Source organism: Mycotypha africana (assembly GCF_025528875.1).
Source record: "Mycotypha africana strain NRRL 2978 chromosome Unknown BDF20scaffold_10, whole genome shotgun sequence".
NCBI classification, from domain to species: domain Eukaryota; kingdom Fungi; phylum Mucoromycota; class Mucoromycetes; order Mucorales; family Mycotyphaceae; genus Mycotypha; species Mycotypha africana.
This window is the reverse complement of record NW_026515734.1, coordinates 817,397-840,955: the sequence shown is the minus strand read 5'-3', so window position 1 is coordinate 840,955 and position 23,559 is coordinate 817,397. Positions and strand designations below refer to the sequence as shown.

The 23,559-nt window shown below is 38.0% G+C and overlaps 5 protein-coding genes and 1 non-coding gene across 6 annotated transcripts; 4 read left to right on the top strand and 2 right to left on the bottom strand.

Annotated features, from left to right (window-relative positions):
* The first annotated feature begins 33 nt into the window (after positions 1 to 33).
* BDF20DRAFT_890016 (uncharacterized protein) lies at positions 34 to 1,294 on the top strand. Its single transcript, XM_053082168.1, has 3 exons — positions 34 to 198; positions 306 to 412; positions 499 to 1,294. The coding sequence occupies exons 1-3, from the start codon at positions 163 to 165 to the stop codon at positions 884 to 886; spliced, it is 531 nt and encodes a 176-aa protein (XP_052932910.1). The 5' UTR covers positions 34 to 162; the 3' UTR covers positions 887 to 1,294.
* A 1,117-nt stretch (positions 1,295 to 2,411) lies between these two features.
* BDF20DRAFT_t140 lies at positions 2,412 to 2,485 on the top strand. The gene has a single exon. It is a non-coding gene; the product is annotated as a tRNA-Asn (tRNA).
* Positions 2,486 to 2,999: 514 nt separating this feature from the next.
* BDF20DRAFT_890012 (uncharacterized protein) lies at positions 3,000 to 6,151 on the bottom strand. The gene is made up of 7 exons (XM_053082167.1): positions 5,964 to 6,151; positions 5,468 to 5,892; positions 5,115 to 5,386; positions 4,782 to 5,053; positions 4,298 to 4,714; positions 3,372 to 4,238; positions 3,000 to 3,283 (listed from the first exon to the last, which is right to left on the bottom strand). Exons 1-7 carry the CDS (start codon positions 6,069 to 6,071, stop codon positions 3,185 to 3,187), a joined length of 2,460 nt encoding a protein of 819 aa, XP_052932909.1. The 5' UTR covers positions 6,072 to 6,151; the 3' UTR covers positions 3,000 to 3,184.
* Positions 6,152 to 6,618: 467 nt separating this feature from the next.
* On the bottom strand, positions 6,619 to 8,492 carry BDF20DRAFT_826255 (cation transport protein-domain-containing protein; the record flags this gene model as incomplete). Its single annotated transcript, XM_053078050.1, has 5 exons — positions 6,619 to 6,782; positions 6,863 to 7,283; positions 7,363 to 7,484; positions 7,565 to 8,263; positions 8,309 to 8,492. 5 exons carry the CDS (start codon positions 8,490 to 8,492, stop codon positions 6,619 to 6,621), a joined length of 1,590 nt encoding a protein of 529 aa, XP_052932908.1.
* A 1,837-nt stretch (positions 8,493 to 10,329) lies between these two features.
* On the top strand, positions 10,330 to 12,371 carry BDF20DRAFT_838606 (uncharacterized protein; the record flags this gene model as incomplete). Its single annotated transcript, XM_053079185.1, has 8 exons — positions 10,330 to 10,398; positions 10,444 to 10,545; positions 10,612 to 10,652; positions 10,741 to 10,930; positions 11,089 to 11,277; positions 11,513 to 11,538; positions 11,781 to 12,050; positions 12,110 to 12,371. 8 exons carry the CDS (start codon positions 10,330 to 10,332, stop codon positions 12,369 to 12,371), a joined length of 1,149 nt encoding a protein of 382 aa, XP_052932907.1.
* Positions 12,372 to 14,540: 2,169 nt separating this feature from the next.
* BDF20DRAFT_838604 (uncharacterized protein) lies at positions 14,541 to 23,484 on the top strand (the record flags this gene model as incomplete). The annotated part of the gene is made up of 7 exons (XM_053079184.1): positions 14,541 to 15,585; positions 15,654 to 16,439; positions 16,518 to 18,981; positions 19,068 to 21,110; positions 21,165 to 21,702; positions 21,765 to 23,172; positions 23,234 to 23,484. The coding sequence occupies 7 exons, from the start codon at positions 14,541 to 14,543 to the stop codon at positions 23,482 to 23,484; spliced, it is 8,535 nt and encodes a 2,844-aa protein (XP_052932906.1).
* Between the last annotated feature and the right edge of the window lie 75 nt (positions 23,485 to 23,559).

Here is a 23,559-nt window from a genome sequence, read left to right as displayed (position 1 = left end):
TTAACTTGGTTTTAACTCTCCGCATATTTTTTGGCTGTAGGTTCTGACCCGAAGAAAAGGCAACGTAATCGTCCATCCATAATAAAAAAAACTAGTGCAACAATCTCTGGTTTCCCTTTATCCATCCATCATATATTTCATTGATATTTTCTAGAATAAAAAATGGCTGATACCGAGGAAAAGAAAATCGTCGAACAAGTATGTTGATAGCTTACAGTAAAAAGAAGAAAAAAGAAAAAAAAAAAAAAGGACATTGTCATTTAAATGTTTACATTATTTTGTAACTGGATTCAAATTCGCAACAGCAAGAAGAAGAAGTTGAATCCCCAGATGTTCATTTCGAACCTATTGTCAAATTGGAAGAAGTTGAAGTAAAGACAAATGAAGAAGATGAAGAAGCTCTCTTCAAAATGTAATTCATTGTTTCGACATTGTATGTACATCATCTTTGAATGGATCTCTAATGTATTTTCCATTTTTTGTCAATTATCCATTTAGGCGCGCCAAGTTATTCCGTTACAACAAAGACACTAAGGAGTGGAAGGAACGTGGTACCGGTGATGTTAAATTCTTACAGCACAAAGAGACTAAGAAGGTTCGTTTGTTGATGCGTCGTGACAAGACCCTCAAGGTCTGTGCCAACCACTACGTTGACTCTCTCATGAAGCTCTCTCCTAACGTTGGTTCTGACCGTTCTTGGGTCTGGAATGTTACTGCAGACGTATCTGACGGAAAGCCTGAAGCAGAAACTTTAGCTATTCGTTTTGCTAACTCTGAAAACGCTAACCTTTTCAAGGAAAAATTCGAAGAAGTTCAAAAGATCAATGAAGAATTATCCAAGAAGAGTGACGAGAAGAAAACTGATGAAAAAAAGGAATCTGCCTAACTCTCTCTCTCTCTCATTCAATCAATCTTTGCCGAATATTTAACGAATTACGAAATCCACTCCAAGTCTGTAGCATTTTTTTACGTAAAAATCTTATTCCTATTCAAGTTGTGATGACTCTATCCCCAACCCACCATTATTTTAACCATATCTTCCACGTATGACCGTCTCATGTCATTTAAACATAATTTGGTTGTGAAATAAAGAACCGAAACTTAATCGTTGACTGACAACATGAGCTACTTCGTTTATGAAAACAGATCATTTCAGAAAACATCATAGGATGCTTCTAAAGATTGGGTAATCACCGTGACGAAACTTCCTATTCTCGATAGAAACTGTTGAAAACAATAACATATTTGGTCAGAATCAAATTGAATTGACTATTCTATTTTGACAGAAAGTAGGGCCTATTGTAGGTGTTATCGTTCAGGTAACTGCAACTCATGTAATTGCATATCCTTCCGTGTCCTGCCTAGCATTCGTCATCAAGTTATTCTCAGTAGTCTGACCAAGAGCAAGAAAATACTAGATAATTTCTATCCCTGAAGAAAATAGAGAAACTTGTCCTTATTCTATTCTTGTATGATTTTCTCTCTAGATCTAGTTCTTTTACGAGCTATAAAGAATTATATCTAGTGTCTTGAATTTCATAACAGATATGTAGCATATATAAATCATGAATCACCTGGTTCAAATTTTAAGAAAATAAGGTACAGTCTGGTAAAATGAATGATTCTTTAAAATAGCCATCAAAACAAGGATTCCTTTTCTGGCTATTTTAAACTCCAAGTTATTCCAGTATCATGTAAAGCGTTATATAATGTTTCAGCTTAAAGGTCTCATTCAGTTGTTCGAAGTAGAGATGATTTACCAGTGAAATAGATAAATTGGAAACCTTTCATCTGCCTGCTCGCACAACTTCGGTCCGCATCAGTATTACGATTCATAAAGTAACGTAACGTAACAAACATCTTGCATTGCATTCTCAATTAACTTTAAATTCACACGCCATGATACATTTGCGGTGCTAGTCCGTGAATTGATGATATAGATATAGTAGTTTTACGCTTGAATTCTAATAGCCGAGACTGGTATTTTCTTCCAAGAGTTGTCTTATTAAAATCATTGAGAGTCTTTTCAATCAATTCAGTTCTTTCAATCAGTTTCTATTCAGTTTCAATCAGTGTTTCTCAAATAATAAATAATAAGACTAGCTAAAATAAATATATTATCAAAACTAAACTTAAGGATGTCTATCTATTCAAAATCAAGTTCAAAGATATAGAATCTATTCTCTAAAAGCCCTCTTCTAACTATCAAAAGAATTAATTATTCTTTTATACTAGATCAACAATCTGAGTTCAGGGACGAGGTAACATTCACCTTCCGCTTCCAATAAGAATTCACCAAAAGATGAGCATGACTTTACAATTATCCGGTTCAGCATACTCTCCTTCCGGATCGATCTTCAATAATGCTGATGTAATTTTTCAATATTTCACTCTCCGTGACAGCCATATAAGCTTCTATGGCGCAATTGGCTAGCGCGTCTGACTGTTAATCAGGAGGTTGGTGGTTCGAGCCCACCTAGGAGCGTTTTTTACATTTTTGGTTCCTTTTCGTGAGACGTTTTGCGTTACATGTTATCCATAACTAGGAATCACTTATAACGCATCTAAACGCCTCTTTTAGCCCCCCCTTCTTCTCCTCTTATACCATTTGTCTTCAACTTTACTTTCATCTTCTGTCTTTCTGCTCAAATAAATCGCACATGAATTTAAACAAAAAAAAAAAAAAAAAAAAAGCATCTAAACGGTAGTATCAATGTAGTAAAAAGTATTCTAAAATGAGTGATTGATCTGACATTACCCTTTGCCATATACACTAAATGGAATATGGCTATGAAAAAGCTCTTTTGTAATCACAACTATAACACAGCACAACGTAAATTGTCATACTTTTTGGTAAGTTTAGTTATAGAGTAAAAGTATACCAAAATGATGCAGACTCTGGAGAAAGAATGAATGGTCTTTATATAATGACATCAAATTGTATTACTATACATACAATGTCTCAAATAGTGCAATGATTTAATAGCTTGTTTTGAATCTGTCAGAGTAGCTGGACATAGTTTACCCGAATAATGATAATCCACCATTTGAAGCCTTTCCATTTGTTACATCCTTTTACATAAACTGATTTGTGAAAGTCAATGAACAACAACTATATATACGGAGAGCCGCGTTTTATTACTGACAGAGATAATAAAATTATTGTACATGGTAAATTCGTTAATTATGGATATGTAAGTAGACTGGAGATAACCCTATCTATGTCACCGTTATGTTGCTTTAGTAGACCCAATGCGCGCCAATCATTTGAGCTACCGAATCCCTAATGGAAAAAAAAAACTCGATAAATAAAGAGACGCATGGCTATAAATATTTTGTTAAAGTTTTCCGATTATTTGACTGATTCCTACCATTTCATGAAGATATAATAGCTGACTTTTATAAATAGAATCTTGTTGAGACGTTGAGTTGCAAGACTCATCAGTTTCGGTTACTGCAGGCTCTTGCTTAAAATCATTATTAATCGATGCATCTTGGTCAATGAAGACGAAATCGTCTTCGTCTTCATCTTTAAAAAAACTCTTGCTTTTTCCTTCTAACTTGGTAGCATTATTTTCTTCACCACCTGACGAATAGTCTATATCCGCATCATCAGTAAACTCTATTTCAGACGGAGGTAAACTACTGATTTGGCTGTCTGTATATGTATTCATAGTAGCAGATGTTGCAGGTGAAGTAGTATCACTGTCATCGTTTCTGTTGGTACAAAGTTCATCAAAAATATTGCTTTCATGGCTATCGTTAACATTACCATCGTCAACAACTTGTACTTGAGTACTTGCATCTGTGGTTACTGTGATTTTATTTCGGTATACCGTGCTGGTTGTTGGCGTAGTTTCTGATGACAGTGAAGAATATGTTGATGCAACCGGTGATATACTTCTAGAAATATTATCGTTTGACGAAATGTTTGAGAGAGATTCTGGAGGATTCTTATCAGACTCTAAATTCTCATCTACTCTAATGCTGCACTTCAAGTTATCACCAAACCGTTGTCCATCGGGTGCGCATAAGCAAAAATAACTTATATACTCTCCCGGTGCATCTGGTGCTTGAAGTTCTGCTGTAACACATATTTCATCATTTGGCGATACAACTGGAACAGCAAAGCAATCCGGACGTGATATGGGATAGGGACGCAAAATAGAACCACCATTAAACAGTAAATGAGAACCCATAGGCCAGTCTGCATTTCCTGTATTTTTCACTTTCCACATCTGAAGAAAGAAGATCTAAATTTCGGAATTTCAGAGATGTAGTTCTTTCCAAATCTTACCTTAATAAAGGTTTTTTTAGGCGAAACAAGTGTCCCATCAGGTATATTTAAGTCTGATAAAAACTTAGCATTCAGAACGATACACGTTAAAGTTCTATCCTGCACGGGTATGTATGAAGTTGAGTCTTCGGATGACTGTGTTGTTCGCACCTTAACCAGGTCTTCTGGCTGTTTAATGAGTTTTTTTGAGCCTGTTTTATCGGCTGGTCTTGGATAAGCTTCTTCCATCATTTTCATGGTAGGTAAAGGCTGACGTTTACTACTCTCATTAACAGGTTTGAATGTTGGTAATATTGTTCTGCGCCCAAGGCTTTGAATCGGATATCGTATTTTGATGAAAGCATGTGATTTATCATGAATAGAGAGTGATTGCTGTTCACATATTTCACAGAGGTCATAATCTAAACAGTGACCACACTTTTTTTTTTTATAAAAGAAAGTATCAGTGCAAGAGCTCGCTACAGACAAGTCTCAAGTTGGTTACCTTATAACGTATACCCTCGATATATGCATTGCAGTAATCGCATATAACACCAGGATGCTTCATATTTGTTGAGCTAGAAGTGCTTGTATCAGATGGTGTTAAAGAAAGGTGGTTTTTCCTATCCATGTCTATGCTGCTAGAACTCTTTTGTCTGACTCGTTGCTTTTCTGTAGCAGCGCTTAATTGAGCTCCTACCAGGCGAGTGACAAACTTGTGCTGAGGAGGATGATTTTCCTTAGCAATAGAAAAGCATGAATGACACAAATCAAAATCTAAAAGTGATAGAGCAGCGTTAAGAAAGAAGTCGTACAATTGAAAAGGTGCCATATTTACCTGGACATGAGCCACAGGTATGTCTGATGCCAACAATATCTGAATCACAGAAATCACAAATATAGATATTCTGCTGCTGGAATATATCATAGTCTGGTGTACATAAAGGTCGCTCTATGTCAAAATATCCATCACTAATTCTCGAAGGTGTACTGATGTTTGTGTAATCACCTCTGATGAGCTTGAATCTATGGGCCGGATGATGGTTCATGGTGTCTTTACAAGTATTGCATAAATTAAAGTCATTGCACGTTTCACAACGATACCTTTGGCTGATGATAGTAGTGATAAAATGGAAAAGTGAGTCTAATGTATACCGATTCTATTGACCATTAATAGCTTTGAGTGCCTACCCATGTATGGGCAAATAACAGCCATCGCAGATTATATCAGGGTGCGGTTTTGCAGTCGCTTCCAATGCTGGCCTTAAGGAATGATGCGCTTCTACAACAGCTTTTAGCGCTTTTCTCACAGTGCCATCAGTTGTAATTATTGGTGTCTTTCCAATGCAGCTTTGCAACTCGTCAATAATTGATTCTAATTGCTTAACAGTCGTTTCAATTGTCTCTGATGGTTCACATGAGTCCTTATTGTTATCCTTTTCCTGCTCTTTATTCGGAACTGAGAGAACCGTCCATTTACGGGCAAACGTTTCTCCATAGGTATTCGCAAAGTCGACTAATTCTGCAGTTGTCTTAATTGTTATACCATCTCCATCATTATCCGATAGAAGAAAATTGAAATCCTCTGTCTCGTCCATATCAAACACTTCCCTGGTCTAGTAGTATAATTCGTTGGTTCTCCAACCTGCCCTTTTGCATAAATTATTGCATTGGAAATTTCACTTACAGCATTTTTTATCCTCCGTAAATCGTACGGATTAGACTTTGGGATAGATATTAAGCGAATTTCATCCAGTTTTGGCTGCTTCACCTTAACACAGATATGGGTGCTCATACAAAGTGTGAAATGTGAAAGAACAAAGAAAATAAGCTATGAGTTTTGTAATCGAGAAATGATCAAAAGGGAAAAAAAAGCGAAAAAGGCAAAGATTACAAATGTGTACAACTTTAATGGCCTCATACTTAAGTCACATCAATCCAATAAAACAAACAAATCTCCTTCACAGGAGCTGTAGCTTTATTAGAGCAAAACCAACTTGAAGAAGAGGAACCCTTACTAATTGATCATACTGTTAGAACTCCCCAGAGTTTATCCGGTTATGTTAATGGTTTTGTTGTTGTCTGGAAAAGACGTTAACTGTGATTTAATTCAAGGTTTAAATGAGATGCAATATATACAGGCAAACAAAAAGAGTATAATAGTTCGCATTCAAGTAATGTATAAGCGACTGGGGTATAAGTATACAAGACCCACAAAAAAAAAAAACCAACAGTTTCCTGCCTGTTGATTGATTTTGAGGAATTCTATACAAAAAGGGTTTGTAGGACTGCCTTGGGGTAAGAGTAATATTTGGATAAAAGACTGATAATGATGCTTTCTTCTAAAGCGTTCTTGTTCTATTATATGTCAAAATGGGCCCATCTCCATGCCCTTCACTAGCTGAAAACGACGTGTTTCTTCTCCGTAACATATGATCTTCGCGCTCCTTTTGCTGAAGTTGCTCCGAGGGGAGTAGTACTGCCCTGTCGATAGCAGCAGGCAAACCTTAATACAGGAAAAAATAAGGGTTGATGTCAGCATCTTGACAGCATATATTAACGTATGCTCTCAAACTCTAATTTTACCTCTGTGTCTGCCCCTGTACATTAAAATAATCAAAACAAGTTTGCTTAAGGTATGATATTGTTGTGCTTGCGAAGCCGATGTATTTGGATAGCCTGTAGAAGCTCCCACATTGCCAAATGCAGAAACGCATTCATACATTACAGTTGATATAGTGATGGGTGAAACTGAGAGTATAGCTTCAGATTCAATAACGCAAATAGCAAAAATGCCACCAATAACCCAACATATATCATTCGTTAACTGCCGCTGAATTTGCGTGATGACAAAGAAATCAGGCTTTCGCAATACTTTTTTCGAAGTAGTCATTATGCTGCTAATGGTGGCTTGTCTTTTGAGACGATGAATAAAGGGCGTATTAGTCTCCCCAAAATCGCCACCGTTATCGTCGTCTTCATTGCTGTAAATACCTAGCGCTCTTTCCTGTTGTTTAATGTACCAGCGTTACGTTAGTGATTAATTTCACAAAATTCTTCAAGCATGTTATCTAAATAATGCACACCTGATAGACGTTACTGTTTCTCATAGAAATAGCGACAGGATAGACACTGATGTACATAGCTACTATAAATACAATTTGTGTACCAGGATTCATAGACATGAGGTCAATCACAGCAAAGCCGGCTGTGTAAGAGAAAAGATATAATCCATTTCTTAAGATTAGTCCCAAACCATTTACTAAAAAAGACTCGTTAATAGCTTACCACTTCTTGTAGCTACAGATTGAAATAGGCCATCAAGAATACGGGCACCCCAGTCGAGGTTTTCTAAAACCGGCAACCAATAGTTCAAAGCAATAAAAGTAATGAACTCAACCGCCGTTATAGCGACCAGAACAAGTAATAGCCATTTTGTCTGAGTAGCCGGAAATAAGGTGGTAAAGCAACGACGCGGATGATCAAGAAGGTATCTAAATGTCTCTCGACGCATCACATATGTTTTTGGGGTTATTTTGTATAATATCCATATAATCAGTCTGAGACAAATAGCATAAGCTGTGTTTCCTACAAGAATAAGTATCATTGTCAAAATCAATGCACAAGGAGCTGATTGAAACGGAACCATGCCAGAATCAATGGGTATAAGACCGAGATTGTTGAATGCTGAAAGACTTGTATAGAAGGAAAAAAACCATGGATCAATGGGACCATTTTCATGTAGCGTTTCAAGTACTTTCTGTGCGTAAGATGAAGCTGCAACATATATACGAAAGAAGAATCCAAAACCAACGATAAAAAAGATATAGTAGGCTGGTACAAGCCGTGTCAAAAAGTCAATTGCCCGATATTCGGCACCACCCAAGCGATAGCGTTGCTCTCTTGTCAATTCACTCTTATGAATGGGCTCACGCATAATACGTTTCATCTCTTCATCCTCTGTTTCGGCGTCAGCACTTTGATCGACTGAATAGAAGGAGCCACCGTGTGTCATACTTGTAAGCTCAGTACTATCGCCTGCTATCCTTTGTAGAATATCTTCGAAACGTCTATCCTGTTCCAATCGTCTACGAGCAATTTCTCTCTGTCTCTCAATGTCCTCTGAAAATGCAATCCCCTGAGTGCTTGACTGTACATGATTATTATGAATATTAGAGTCGCAATCATTTTGATTGCTGTTGCTGGTGTCTGCCATTTGAGACGTATCACTTGGATGACGTGGTGCATCTTTATCTATCGCAAAGCATATATTAATGTTGTTGTTAATGTTACTATCACTACAGTTGTCACCGTGACTATTGTCAGAAGTCGTATGATGTGTATGTGCAGATAAATTGGATTCAGTTGTGTTAGTAAGTGTAAGGGGATGGCTTAAATTTTGACTTTGTGATAGATCGTATTGACTGCCTTGAGTTGCTGTAGATGCCAAATCAAGGTTTTTTAATGTTGGGACAGTACAAGAAGAATCATCAAGACGGGCAGGCACCAATCCATCATGATGGGTATCATTTCTAATAGTAGAAATGTTGGAACTGATATCGTCGTCATTATTTCCACTATCATTATCTTTAGGAATAGACGCTGAGATAATGTAACTGCCTGCGTCGCCAATTGAATGATCGTTATAAGCAAAAGTTTCTTCATTAGCATCTTTCAAGTTCTCCATAGGTTGTTCAATGTCTGTTTGAGGCTTATCCATAGAGGTGTTGTTTTTTCTGCGCAAATGATACATTAAATCAAACTGACTAAACGCAGTTGATAGAGGTCGTTGCTTACTAAATCTTCCTTTTTTCTTCATTAAAATATCAGGTGCAGAGGGTATTGAAGCTTCCTCATCAACTGCCAAAACTGGTGATGATTTTACTGACAAAAATGATAGTCGTCTTTTTGCTGGGTGACGACGTGTCAATTTTCCATCATGCATTGCGCTTTTCCGCCTTTGTTTTTCCAGCTCATGAAGGTTTTTTTCAAACTTTCTCCTGTTCGCTTCTTTAATACGTCTAGCTTTATTAAAGAGTAGCACATCCTCGAATCTCTTTGAAAAGTAATGCCTTCTAACGTAAACGATAATGATTGATATCATGACATGTGAACAAAGAAAGGAGCTGAAATAGATAACCAATAGTTGCCACGTTGTTAGATCTGACATATTGATCACATTGAGTCCCGTATTGGTAACTGCAGTTGTTGCCATAAATAGTGCGTCGATGTAACGCCACCTTGTACCAGGTTGAAAATAAAAGCATGCCGAAGCTATAAATATCATCAATAAGATATACAAATAATGAAGTTGTAGAAAATGTATTTTATTGCGATAAAACCAGCTGATGCGCTCCCAAACATCTTCCACTGCTCGAGGCGCCATAATTAAAGCGATATGAAAAGAGAAGAAAGGAGATTGTGAAGGGAAGCCAGATTCTATATGAAATGATTAATAAGGAAAAAATTTTGGTTCCGTTTTATTATTGTAGACCAAAAGTTCTACGTGGTAGGTTTTAGATTTCTGGATCGAAATAGACGCCAATCCAACAGCCTAAATTAATACAGTACTTTTACTAAAATTCAGACAATGTTAATTTTTTTTTAGATATAAAAAAAATTTTAAAATTTTTTAACTTAAATTATTTGGATAAAAAAAAATTAGACATAGAAATCCTCAAAGACGAATTGGAATTGGTGTAATGATCGGATAAAGACTTCATATAATCGTACTATCCTAAGCAGTACCTCTGCAATAGCTTGATTTAGTATGTGTAAATCATGACATATAAATAAGAATATTATAACCATAATGTTCAGCTATTTTGACAAATGTGCTTCGAACTTATGTTATTTGATATAATTACTGAGTTTACTTGACACGCTCACTTCTTCCAATTGTTTTGGTATATTAACCGAAGAACAATTGAAAAGAGGCAAACATCTGTATCAGCAAAAAACTCGAACCGTCACAAATTGGTGTTGTGATATATCTATAACAACTTTGATCTATTTTTGTTGTCTATTCTCTCTTTCACTTATTTTACAAAGCCATGTTTAAGTTGATTATTCTTGAAAAAAAGCGTCAGTTTTTGAAAACGGTAAAGCAGGTGCTTTTAAAGGTAAAAAAGTCAAATTATTATCAAACAACGAGTTTATATTTACAGTATGTATCTCTAGATGCTATAAGTGTTGACTGTAAAAAAAAGGTCATTTCACCAAAGACTAATTCAATTGTGATTTTTACAAAGCATCCTCTGCTGATGATGGTAAATTAAATTATTAAAAATTAAGATATCAAAAAGAAAGACAGTTATAAACATTTGAGTTTGTAGCTGGTTCAAGCAGAGACAAGAAAAGAAGACAGAGCTTTGATGTAAAGAAGCAGAAAAAGAGAGCCAGGATAGAAGAAAACCTGAACAAGAATCAGAATCACACAATTTGCAGTAAATGTAAACAGCCAGGCCACTTATCCGCAGACTCCCTCCGTGCCATGACCACAATCCAAGGGAGACTGAAGTTTTCAAACAGAATTTAGGTGACACTTATCAAGCCTTTGCCAGAAGAATTCCGTTTGATAATTGTCCTTTTGATGATTACAGAGATAGCCTTAAGGAAAAAATAATTGAAGCCTCATCAACTGTCTGTTATCTGGTATTTAAAGCAAGAATATTCATAAACCATTACGTTTTGGGAAACTCAGCATATGTTGTCCCAAGTGTCTGTTCACACAGAACTTTTGGTGTACAGTGATTAAATAACCAATGGGCAAATTGTCAAAAACACATCAGCACTTCCAAATGGGTTTATAGAAGCCTACAACAACTTTAAAATCAATTACCTGTCATTTACACGCTCCAAAACCCTCGTACCAGGAATCAGTCAGTGTATTTTTTAAAGCCTGTACGGAGATCGCTACTTCCTGCCTCTACAATATTGTCGAAAATTTTGAACAAAGGCTTGTATATTTTTTGAAGTTCAAGTTGCAAATGATGTTTGTGGTACGTTGAGACTGGAGCGACGCATTATGCTTTCTAAGTACTCACTTTAATCTGTACGTATTATAATCAATGGACCCATCACTGGTCCATGATAATGTAACTCGTTTCTGTTATCAAGAGATTTGTTGTGGAAAGCCCCAATAGCCAAAAAGCAATTACCTCACTGACAACATCAAAATAATAATTACAAATTACTGGCAATCTTGGAAGAGACAATTTTTTGTCTTTTTTTTAGTTTACAGAATGCAAGAAAAGTTTAGCGTAAGTTTGGTTTCTAAAACTATGTACTTTCATATTTCTTTTACTAACCAAAATGATATAGTCACTACCTTCTTCACTGATTCGTAAAGTTGTGAACCTTTTTTGCTATCAAGAAATTGTTGGAGGAGAGCCATCATAGCCAGCGAGCATTTACCTCACGGAAGAGGTAAATCAAACATTATCGCCTTTTGTCAACCTTGGAAGCAAAGAATGGGGGAAAGGATAAACTTGACTACTCTTAGTGTAAACCCTGGTTGCTTTGTCTCCTTTTTATTTCTGATCAATGATGAGCTGGAGAAAGAGCATGCTGCCCACAAATCCTACGATGTAGGAAGACTCCCTTTATCAAGATTATTCTCTGTGCTGCCAACTGCCTCTATACGATGGCGATTTGTCACTGTGAGCGTGAACGCTCTCTCTTGTTTTATAAGGCAGAAGCTACCTCATGGTTGTCAAGATCAACTAGAGCTGTTTTATCGTATTCTTAAATTCCAGTCTCTGCGTTATAGAAAGTAGGTACAAAACATACAGCTGTATATACTCATTGTACTAACATTCGTGTAAATAATAGTCTCTCATCACTAACTCCAAATGGAAGCAACACAGTGCTTTTTGGCAACATAATGAGAATCGATGGCTTCTCAATAGACTTTCTATTCTTCAAAAGACGACATGTTACCCTTGCATCTGCATACAAAACTTTAGATTTATCTCTGGATGATTTAGTAAATCTGAAATCGAACAAACATACGTTCCCATTTTTATTGACCCTAATTGGAGATCGTTATCAGTGCTACTGTTGGTATTCAAGATCAGCGAATACGAAAATGTAGCATGAAGGAGTATTATCATTTGACAGGGTCTACCAGCCTCTCTAAAAAAAAAAAGTAAAAAAAGAAGTGAAGGTATAAATCACGTTGAAAGCAACATCCCCTCACCCAGAACCTCCAGTTTGTCAAAACATCATGATTATGTCTCATACATCATGTCAAATATCGATACTCTTTCGGAGTTCTACGGGTCCAGTGGCGCTAAAGATCGTTTTACGCTGTATCAAGGCAAGCAAAGGGCCATTCAGCTGATGATTAATATGTTGACGCACGGTACTTTAAAATATGATCAGTCAAGACGAAATCGTATAATAAGGAAGAAAAAAAGGAGAAAGAAGCGGAAGAAGAACACCAGAAAGAAGAAGGGAGCATGTATTCTGACCAAAAAGTAAATCAGTAGTTTGTTTTTGATTTACAATCAAAGATGGCTAATGACTCTTTCTATGTAGGACTAGGAAATGGAAGCAAAGTCCCTTCGAACAACCCATGGACAAGGTTCCGCTGGTTGTTTTTGGGGCTGGTATGTTTGGGAAGGATAATGTGAAGCTCAAAGGTTTAAGGTGTGGTGTTGTTGGCAGATTCTTTAAAGCACTGAAAGAAAAGACGTGAAGCTGAAGATGGCTTGATTGTTTTAACAATCAACGAATATAACACCTCAAAACTCTGCAGCCTCTGTCATTCCACTTTGCGTACTGTCGATACTAAAGGCTTTAAGGGAACAGGTGTTTTGTCATGCAAAGGATGCCAAACTGTCTGGCAGCGGGACGTTGACGCATCTTTGAATAGGGTGACAATCGTTGTCGATTTGGTCAAAGAAAGGAAGGCTAACAGGATTTCAGCCCTATAAAAAAAGATCACCGTAGTAAACACGGCTTTTTCGCAAGAGATTTAGATCATTACATGTAAAAAGTCTGAACATAAATTACTATTCGTCTCCAAACTAACGGTCTAATTTTAATTTTTTAATTCATCCCCAAAAGGTAAGCTAATATTTAAAAAAAAAATACCTTTTATTTGTTCAAAAAAAAACTAACATCGTCTGAATGGAAGTAGAAATACTGTAATTTATAACAGATAAAACAACTGCTATTTTTGTGCCAGAATGGTAAATCATCTTTTTGACCTTTTTTCATTTGACGTGGAAAGTAATAGAAAATAACGGAATTATTTGTAGAACGAAAATTGTGCTTACAGCTTCCGAATTGTTTATGATTATGCCTGTATATGTTGAGCAGCAGGTTTAAATAGGACTTTCATAAAATGTAATTGTGTTCTAGGATAGCGGAAGGAAGAAGCATATGTAGCTAAATTTTTCTTTTCGACCGTTATCATGGGTTTAGGAAGACGCTATCAAGAATACGTTCAGAATACCGCATTAAGCTGGGCTGAATATGGTTGACGATCTGTAAGAAATGGTTTATTGTATGTTTGAAGCGGAAAATTGAGAGTTAGCCTTTCCGCCAAACCAAGTGGCATCGCTAAATAGAAAATCGAACATTTAAGTCTTGAATGATCTAACAGAAACACTATCATGAGGAACCCTTCAAACTAGTCCTCCATTAAACTGATTCTAAGGGTGATATTAGCGGACCAGCCTTACACGTTGATAACGTCCTGGCAGTTGGTCCTCATTTATAGCTTACATTATCTTGAAAGAGGTACATATTTATGCAGCGATTAGGTTTCACTGAGATTTGAAGAAATTCAAAATAAAGCGGTTAATGCTATTTGAAAAAGAGTCAATTTACGCAAGCCGCTTTGAGGAAAGTATAGGTATATAAGCCAATATGTAGATACGCTTGGTTTATGAATAATGGAAAGCATTGTAAATAGACTTTGCTTATATTGATCGCTTCGACAGCTCACATCATCAGGCTTCTTTCCGTAAACATCGTGTAACCATTTAGAAACCAGCACGTTTTCATCAAGTACTTCAGTTTAACAGATATTCCAGTTAGGTAATAAAGTGTTGATCAGGCATTTTTGAGCCATTCGTATGTCGAACAAGGATAATTGTATCGACCCGTATGCTTTCAGAAGGTATACTATAGACATACATCTTTTGCATAAGTTTACAGGAGAGGGAAAAATTGTGTGACGTCTTGAGAAAAATGCATCCTTGAGTTGGGTTTTCTGTTCTTTTACTCTTTTCGTTTAATTAATGACTATTTCATGGAGCCAATAGACAAAAGAAATGAGGGGAAATCTATGGAATCCTCAGAAGCAAAAACTGCTATAAACAATATACCAGACTCTCTTTCCTTACTACAGCCTTCAGAACGAACAACTGCAGCACCTGCTAGTGTTACCACTGTTACAACCGCTGCCGAAATCACAACACCGTCTTCCTTCAGTAAAGTTCGAAGTGTTCCTATTCCACAGCCTTTGATACTGAAACGCCGCACCAGTAGATCATCCATTTCTTCCAGCGATGACTTTTATGATCAGCAATCACAGTCTATATCAAAGTTCTCCACGCCTATTCAATGCTCTTTTACAGATTATACTAACTCCAGTTCACCCACAAGTTCCGTTTCTGGAGGAGATTTTTCACGCAGAAAATCCATAGTAGCAGATATGGACCCTAATAGTGGAGAGCAACACAATATACCCCAAAGCATCTCTTCTCAGGGATTAAGATCACCACCCCCTACTACATCGACGTCTTCGTCGTCATTTTCACCAAGATATTCAAGCCCTCCAGCAGGAAGTGGAGGGAAGTATATGATCAGATCTAAACGCGCCAGTTGGATTGATGGCTCTTCTTCTATCACGGCTCAGGACTCAAATACAACACCGGCTGCTCAGGTTGAACACCATAAAGTTGCAAGTAAGGCTATACAGGCCCCGCCCCCAGCAATAGCCAAAGCTGTACAGCTACAGACAGTTTCAACAGACGATGTTTCTTTAAAATCAGGTTCTCTATCCAAACTGAGAGAGGATAGACAATATCAATATCACAATATCAAACGCGAGAATTCTTTAGATAGTGCAGCGCCTTTATTAGCATCATCGCCAGCAACAGATAACAGCTCACGTTCCTTCTTTATGAATAAAAGCAGGCATCAATCTGAGGATAGCACAGACATGGAGGATTCATCCCTTGAAACGTTGAAGAAATTACCGTCAATAAGTGATCGGAAAGGATCCATATCTTCTATTATTACTGACACGAGTTTATTGAGCGAGGACCTTCATTCATCTACTTCATCCCCTCGTAAGTATCAACATCATTGTTATCAATTGTACCAATTTAAATTTATCTTTTCTATGTTTCCTCTTCAGACCGCCAAAGGTCCAATAGCAGTACAGCTCCACGCTCAGCATCTGCTTCACCCTTAGTCCTTCATACCCCCATTTCCAGTTCAACACCACATACACCTATCGGACACACTCAAAGAACTCGGCGTCGGTCCTCAATGAGCATATTACGTAATATACCAAGTTCTGAACTTGCTGATATTATCAGTGGAAATTCACCTAACCCTATTTTGGAGGCTCCCACGGCTAGTCTCCTAAAAACTAGTCAGTGTTCATCTTCGTCTTTAAGCCGTTCAGAAGCGAGCCCAGCTGATAATCATTCGAAAATCGCAGAGAACTCACCAACTGCACATTCAGCAGATAATGCGTCAGTTTACCAGCATTCTTTACAATCACTGTTGAAAAAACAATTGTCCGATAAACGTAAACCCATCAAAGATCGTAGATCTATACCTAATCAAGGCAATAAAACACCAGAAGCGGATAAAGACGTGATTGAAATGGACTTGGATGCTCATTCATCTTTATCAATCGATTTACCACGAACGGCAGAGTCTGATTATCCATTCCCTATGGGCGATAATATAAGAAGCCCAGTATACCCTGCCATGCTACTTAATGAATCTCGACTAAAAGCCGATGAGCAAAGTAACATACGACATTCCGAACGTCGTTCATCCAATTTACATTCTTTCTTCTCACCTGGCTCGTCAAGCCAAACGTCAGCACCGGAGACAGCTAATTGGAACCATCATGACAATCAATTGAGCGACTATTTTTACAACACTCCACTTACACATTCATTAACTTGTGAGTAACTAAGATAAGGATGACAGTTGAAAGCCTATCAAATACTAGACTTCTCACAAGTATTTTGTCCAATTATAGCCAATTCCACAGTTAGAAATAGTAGTCCATCGAACCTACCGCAGAGAAACAGAATATATAACTCTTCGTCATTTTATGGCTCTATTGGCACTGATGAAGACTATGCTAAAAAACTAGTAATGTCCCGCTCAGCTAAGGTTAAAAGATGGTGTACGTTGAAGACTGTCAATCCAGATGATAAACTACAGTCTCAAAGCCGGCGTCGACGCGCCAATAGCGCAGCTAGTATGAATAGTCATACAAGTCAAGGGCAGTCCCTTCCGAAAGTCAATATTAAACAAAACCGTCAAGGAAATCTTCATAAGCCCACCATTTTCGTAACAACTGCAGATGATAATTTCGGACAATTGGAACTGTTAAATAATATCCCATGGGTTGATTGGCTTGAAGAATATCGATTAATTAAAGCAAGAGAGATACGACGTCGATCTTCCACACAACATGATGCGGTGAATAGTCCAGGATTACCCCCGAGCAATACACCGTGGAATAAGTTGAAAAATCCTTTGCCCTCACCTTCAGTTTCTTCTATATCATCCAGCACGACTGTGACTACATACAACTCTGTTGTAAATAAAGTCTTATCTAAATGGTGGAGCAATGTAAAAACTGGCGTAGAGCAATATTCAAATTCAAATCAGCAAGCACAGTCTAAATCTGCAGGGAAGTTTAACAGCGGAAGTGCTGATAAAAGTAGACGATTACCTTCAAAGCAAGTGACACCAACAACATCCACATCCACGCCATTATCCACCTCACAGGGGAAAAATCAAACTGATAAGCAAACACAAACACAAACACAAACACAAATACAACCTCAAATGAACAAAGGAAAAGGAAAAGCTACCTTGGCTTTGAGTCTCGACTTACAAGACTTGCAACATCCTTTAGAGGGTAAGCCTTATCCAGGATCCGCAAGTACATCATCCATTACTGGAAATCCATATTGTAATACCGAGCGACGATGGTCAACGACTCACATTGATACAGAAAGCATGTCACCCATGTCTCTTCATAATGATAGTAGTCCATTATCGTCAGTGCCTGATAGTCCTTCTGGCTCAACTCATAAAATCAGTATACCCAAGAACCCGATAACTCAAAAAAGGCTGGCCAGACGTGTTGGTTACCGCTTTCATAAACCTGGTAGCCATATGGGTGCCTTTGGTCGTCTAACGCATATAGTAGGTAACAGCTACGATACCAATGATGATACTACTAGCGCACGTATACAACATTCCATAAAAACACGTTTACAGTTTGCGAAAGAAGCTTGCAATTCAGAATTGCGCCATATTATCGATGGATTAAATGAATATGTCGAAAGAGGTTTACAATATGTGGAAAATATGGATGAAATTCTGGAAGAGGGTGTGTGCTCGGTTGGAAGTGAAGAAATGGAGGATGACGAAGGCCCTGTTCAACAGCAGCCAGTGGAAGATAAACCGAGGATTAACAGTTCTCCTGAGAATACATACAGCAAAGATAATATCTCATTGCTCCAATCAGAAGTGTACAAACAGCAACTACCCAGTGTTGTAGAATTAGATGAGAACTCATTATCTCTTTCATCGGAGCAACAACCGGATAAATTGTTGCCAAAGGCGTCAAACACTAATAGTCTACCACATAAGCGTACTCTGTCCACTGCAATGGCAGAATTCCATGACACCTCCTCAAGTCCTCCCAAATCGTCTATCAGTTCACCAAACGCTTTACCGTCAACAGAATTATCTAAACCTATAGTGAGTGCAGCAATTGCTGCAGATAAGGATAAAAATGCGCAACAACGTTCATCAAGCACAAATACCATAGTGGCCTTCATTTCCGAGGATTCTTACTTACCAACACCATTTATTCTGACGCTTCAGGATCTGATAACAATCGCACAGAATGTAATGGATACTTCGCTGGACGACATCATCGATACTGATGGAGCTTGCGCTGATGCTGTTGCCAAAATACAAACATTAGGCTCTCAATGGGATATCCACCCAGAATGGCCTTGCCGCGAATGGTATGTACGATTACTGCTAAGTATAGCAGCTCTTAATCGTGTGATAGAGTGGTGGGCTGCGGAGAGGGGCTTCTGGGTGTCTGCACCTGTTACCACAAACTCTTCTATACCTCCAAGTGACACAGAAGGAGACGAAATGGAAACAGCTAGTAATTTATCACGGATGGAAGAAACGGATGATGACTACAGTAATATGTCCTTGGATGGATCCGAACATCATCCCTCTAAAACTACTGTGAGTCATGAAAGTGCTGATAGTATAAGCGCAACTGCAGCAGCTTCATCTATTAAGCAAAGTTCGCTGGATGTCACTTTAGATGAGCAGTTAGGTAGCCTTCAGTTGCAAGAAGAAGCAGAGCGTAGTCAAAGTTCGACTATCATTGTTGAGTTAAGCTTAAGCACAGTGGCCATACAATATGTAAGCCCAGTATGGTTTGATGTTGTTGGGTAATACTTCGAGAAAAAAAACGAAGAAAGAATAATCCATATGAATTGTATGCCTCATTCTAAACACCATTTTTATTTTCAAATAGCTCAAATCCTCTATCCGTGATCGGTCATAGCATCACGGAAATACTATCATCCGATGATTCCCAAGTTTTCAAAGCTGCCACAGAAGAACTTTTAGCAGATGACTCTCATACTGTAGAAGTGCGGTTTAATGTTCGCAGTAGCGAAAAGAGCCTTATCGAAATGGAGGGTAAAGGGATGCTTATGTATAATCGTGTTACGGGAGAACCTAGTCATACTATGTGGGTTTTGAAACCCACTGTACCTCGCAAATGGTCATATATTGATAGGTCATTTACTCCTCGTAATGACTTCAAATCTATCCACTTTAACGACACAGATGATCATTTCAGTAAAAATAAGACTGGCGATTTGGAATTGCAGAAGAAATCGGATCAAGAAAACTGTATGCTCACTGATGATGATGAGTTCAGACCAAAAATGCGTACAAGAGCCAAATCAGAACCTGCGATAAGGACACCTCCACTATTACCTTCAACTGATATTGAGCACGATGCCAATTCTGATACAGTAATGAATGACCAAAGCATAGCATCTGTATCACTAGCTAGCTTGATGGCCCTTCCTCCTGTATTATGCAGAGTTTGCGAAAGATGGGTAGTTGCAGCATTTTTTGAACAGCATTCTGAGTTATGCGTCGAGATACATCAAAGCGAAATGGACGTGAATGGTTATAACGACAGTTTGATTGACATTAAACATATTATTGTCGAGAATATAGAAACAGTTCAAGCGAATATTGAAAGTTTACAGGCAGGTAATAACCCCAGTTCTGTTCAAGGTGAAATACAATCTGCAATGGAAATAGCGGATAGCAGTGATAATGATTCTATATTCGGTGAATGCTTGCCTCTCGAAAAACAAGTAGACCCTTTAGAATTGAAACAAGCAGAGATAATTCAGTACAACGATTTGCTTGAGATAATTGATGTTGCACTAAGCATTTCTATGCCTGGAAGTGTTGATGACAAGAGCGAGAGAAGCGAAGAACAAGAATCTCTGAGCCATAACGAAGATGACAGAAGCCCCCAATCACCTCATTCCAAAGATAAAATGATACAAATTCTTTACTGGAGGCCACCTACTTCCACTGACCCACAAATGTTGACTTTGATTAAAGAAGTTGAAAAGCTAACTAAAGGAAAAGTTGAAGCTGTTAATAGAATGCGAGATAGGCTTGAATACAATAGTCGTGCAAGAGCTGATTTCCAAAAGTTGATCCAAAAAGATGAAAACTGGATAGAGTTCGTGACAGACCCTAATGACCATAAGAAATTAGATGATGAGAGGAATGTTGTGAAACCTGTAGAGCAAAAAGACGAAACAGTTGTTTGGGAGAAAAACTCAAATTTAAATTACTCTAAGAATTTCCTTAACCGTTTAAGAAGCTGGAGACAAAGACACTCCACGTCTATCGTAGAGAGGCTATCTCGCAGGCTAAAATCAGTAACCCCTGATACTTCGAATACACCGATTGTTGAAATGGAAACAATAGAAACGCCAATCAGCTCGCCAAATTTACATCCCAGACCAGGCATTAGCATAAAGCAAGACTGTCATTTAACTACCTCTCAAAGCTCACAAAATGGTTCGAAGGATACTGATAATAAGTCTTCACCGTCGCAACTACATGCAACCAGTGCATCCCGCTCAACTTACCCTAGTATTAGAGATTTCGACATTATTAAACCAATCAGCAAAGGCGCATTTGGTTCTGTATTCTTAGCGAAGAAACGAACCACAGGAGATTATTACGCTATTAAATTTCTAAAAAAATCTGATATGATTGCTAAGAATCAAGTGACTAATGTTAAGGCTGAAAGGATGATCTTAATGTCGCAAACAGACAGTCCATTTGTTACAAAGCTGTATTACACTTTTCAGTCAAAGGACTATCTCTACCTAGTATTAGAATATCTCAATGGAGGCGACTGTTCATCACTCATCAAGGTTTTGGGCAGTTTATCTGAAGACTGGACAAGAAATTATCTTGCGGAAGTAACATTAGGTTTGGAGTATTTACAGAGTAAAAATATCATTCATCGGTAAGTTAAGTCAAACAACTATTCATAACATTAGCTAATTAAAATTTTATACAGCGATCTTAAGCCTGATAACTTACTGATTGACCAAAATGGGCACTTAAAATTGACTGATTTTGGCTTATCAAGAATTGGGTTTCTCGATCGTCGTGTTCGAGATGAACTCAATACAATTACATATCATGACCGTGCACAGCCTGTTTCACCTGCTCCTTCTCGATCAGGCACGCCACCTCAATCGCCAGATGAGCAACCCCTTACTCCTAATGGGGGAGCGTACAGACACTCCTACTTCAGCCTACTATTTGATCAAGACCAGAGAGAACCTTCTGAATCCGCATCTTCCGTGATCAACGAAGAGTCTGCAGCCATTAATCTAGCATCACCAGATTTGCGCAGTACTGAGTATAATCATTACCGCCATATTTCTTCTACACTATCTGAGTCCTTGTCTTCAGGCATTTCCTTAGCTAACAAATCCAGGAATGATAAGGATAATAAGAATGACTCCTCTTTACGTCAAGCTGTTGGAACTCCGGATTACTTGGCCCCAGAAAGTATTTTGGGAACTGGTCAAGATTCGATGGTTGATTGGGTGAGTGAGTCAATAGAACTGATTTAGTGGTATCCGACTAATACAAATAGTAACACACATAGTGGGCACTTGGTGTTATATGTTACGAGTTCTTATATGGTATACCTCCTTTTCACGCCGAAACGCCCGATAAAGTTTTTGAGAATATATTGTCTAGAAGAATTGACTGGCATGAAAATGAAGTGACTATCTCACCAGAGGCCCGAGATTTTATGGAGAAGTTGATGACTTTAGACCCAGAAAAGCGACTGGGATACAACGGGGCTGAGGAAGTAAAACAACATCCATTCTTCAAGAGCATCAATTGGAAAACTTTATTGACAGAGTCACCTTCATTTGTTCCTCAACCTGTCGATATGGAAGATACAGATTACTTCGATACGCGAGGTGCAACTATGCAGAATACTTCCGATGAAATCAATTCGTGCCATAATCTTGATCAGTCAGCAAGGGATCAGGTAGAACGAGCAAAAGCTATTATCCAAGAGCAAAATCCTGAAAATTTTTCGAAAACTGCAACTGAGAAAGGAAAGCATACAAAAAAAGATAAAGTGAAAACAACTTTAAGAAGGGAAAGCCAGACTGATGAGTCAGATAGTACAGATTTTGGTACCTTCACGTATAAGAATTTGCCTGTTCTTGAAAAAGCGAATGAGGATATGATTAGGAAAATCAGACACGATAGCATATCTGCTAATTCATCTAACGAAGGACAGCAAACAGGGAAGTTGCTTCAGCGCAAATTTCCAAACATGGCTGTGAAGCCCAAGAGCAGCTTAGTAAATGAGACTTCGTCTGGCCAATGTACGCCGTTCACTGGTACTTTTAGTCCCTCCATCTCTTCATCCACATGCGAAACGCCCGTTTCAATGTCACCTTCAGTTTCATCGAAAATAAATACAACACCATATACAGGACGAAAAGCAGACTCTTCTACCCCAAATATACCCAGCAAGATGTCTACTATGTCATCATCTTCTTCCCTAAAAGAAGGCAGTCCTCAGCGGAACCGTTCATTATCTACACCATCAATTGACCCTGCTAAAGCAGCAGCTGCAGTTGCGGCAGTTGCTGATCAAAAGCTAGCTTCAACCGCAACAATGTCGCAAACTGCTCAAGGCACTCAGCATATTACATATCCTACAGCTTACAATCCTTGTCAAGACGATAGTCTTATTGCATCAGACTCCTATCAAAAACCTTTGATTGCTTCACCTTTATTTAGGCCAGAAAGGAAAACAATATCAACCGTACATATGGATCCTATGAGCTCAACAAGAGCGGAGAAATTAATTCCGTATGCTTGCCTTGTAGCTGATGACAATCCTATTAGCTGTAAAATCTTAGAGACAATTCTGCAAATGCTATATTGCCGCTGTGTTATTGTTCGAAACGGGGCTCAGGCTATACGCTCAGCAATGAGTGATGTTCGATATGATATTATTTTCATGGATATTAGAATGCCTATCAGTAAGTTGTTCTCATTAAATGCTTACAAAAACTGTTTATTTACAGTATATTTTGTCATTAGTTGATGGAGAAACAGCAGCTCGAATGATCAAATCAACAAACAATATTAACCGAGAAACACCAATTATTGCAGTAACAGCTTACGAAAGAACTGTTCAACTTGCTGGTGCTTTTGATGATATAGTTGGGAAACCGGTGACAAAAGATGTGATCCTACGAAGATTACATAAATTCTGTAAGGCTAAATGTGAATTCAAGACAACGCAACAGTCGGCTGAGCCAGTTCATAATAGTACGACAGCATCGAATTAATAATACCTTCCGATATACCCCTCATTGCTCTTTATCCTACCATCCAAAACATTGAAATTTATGCCATGAAATAAA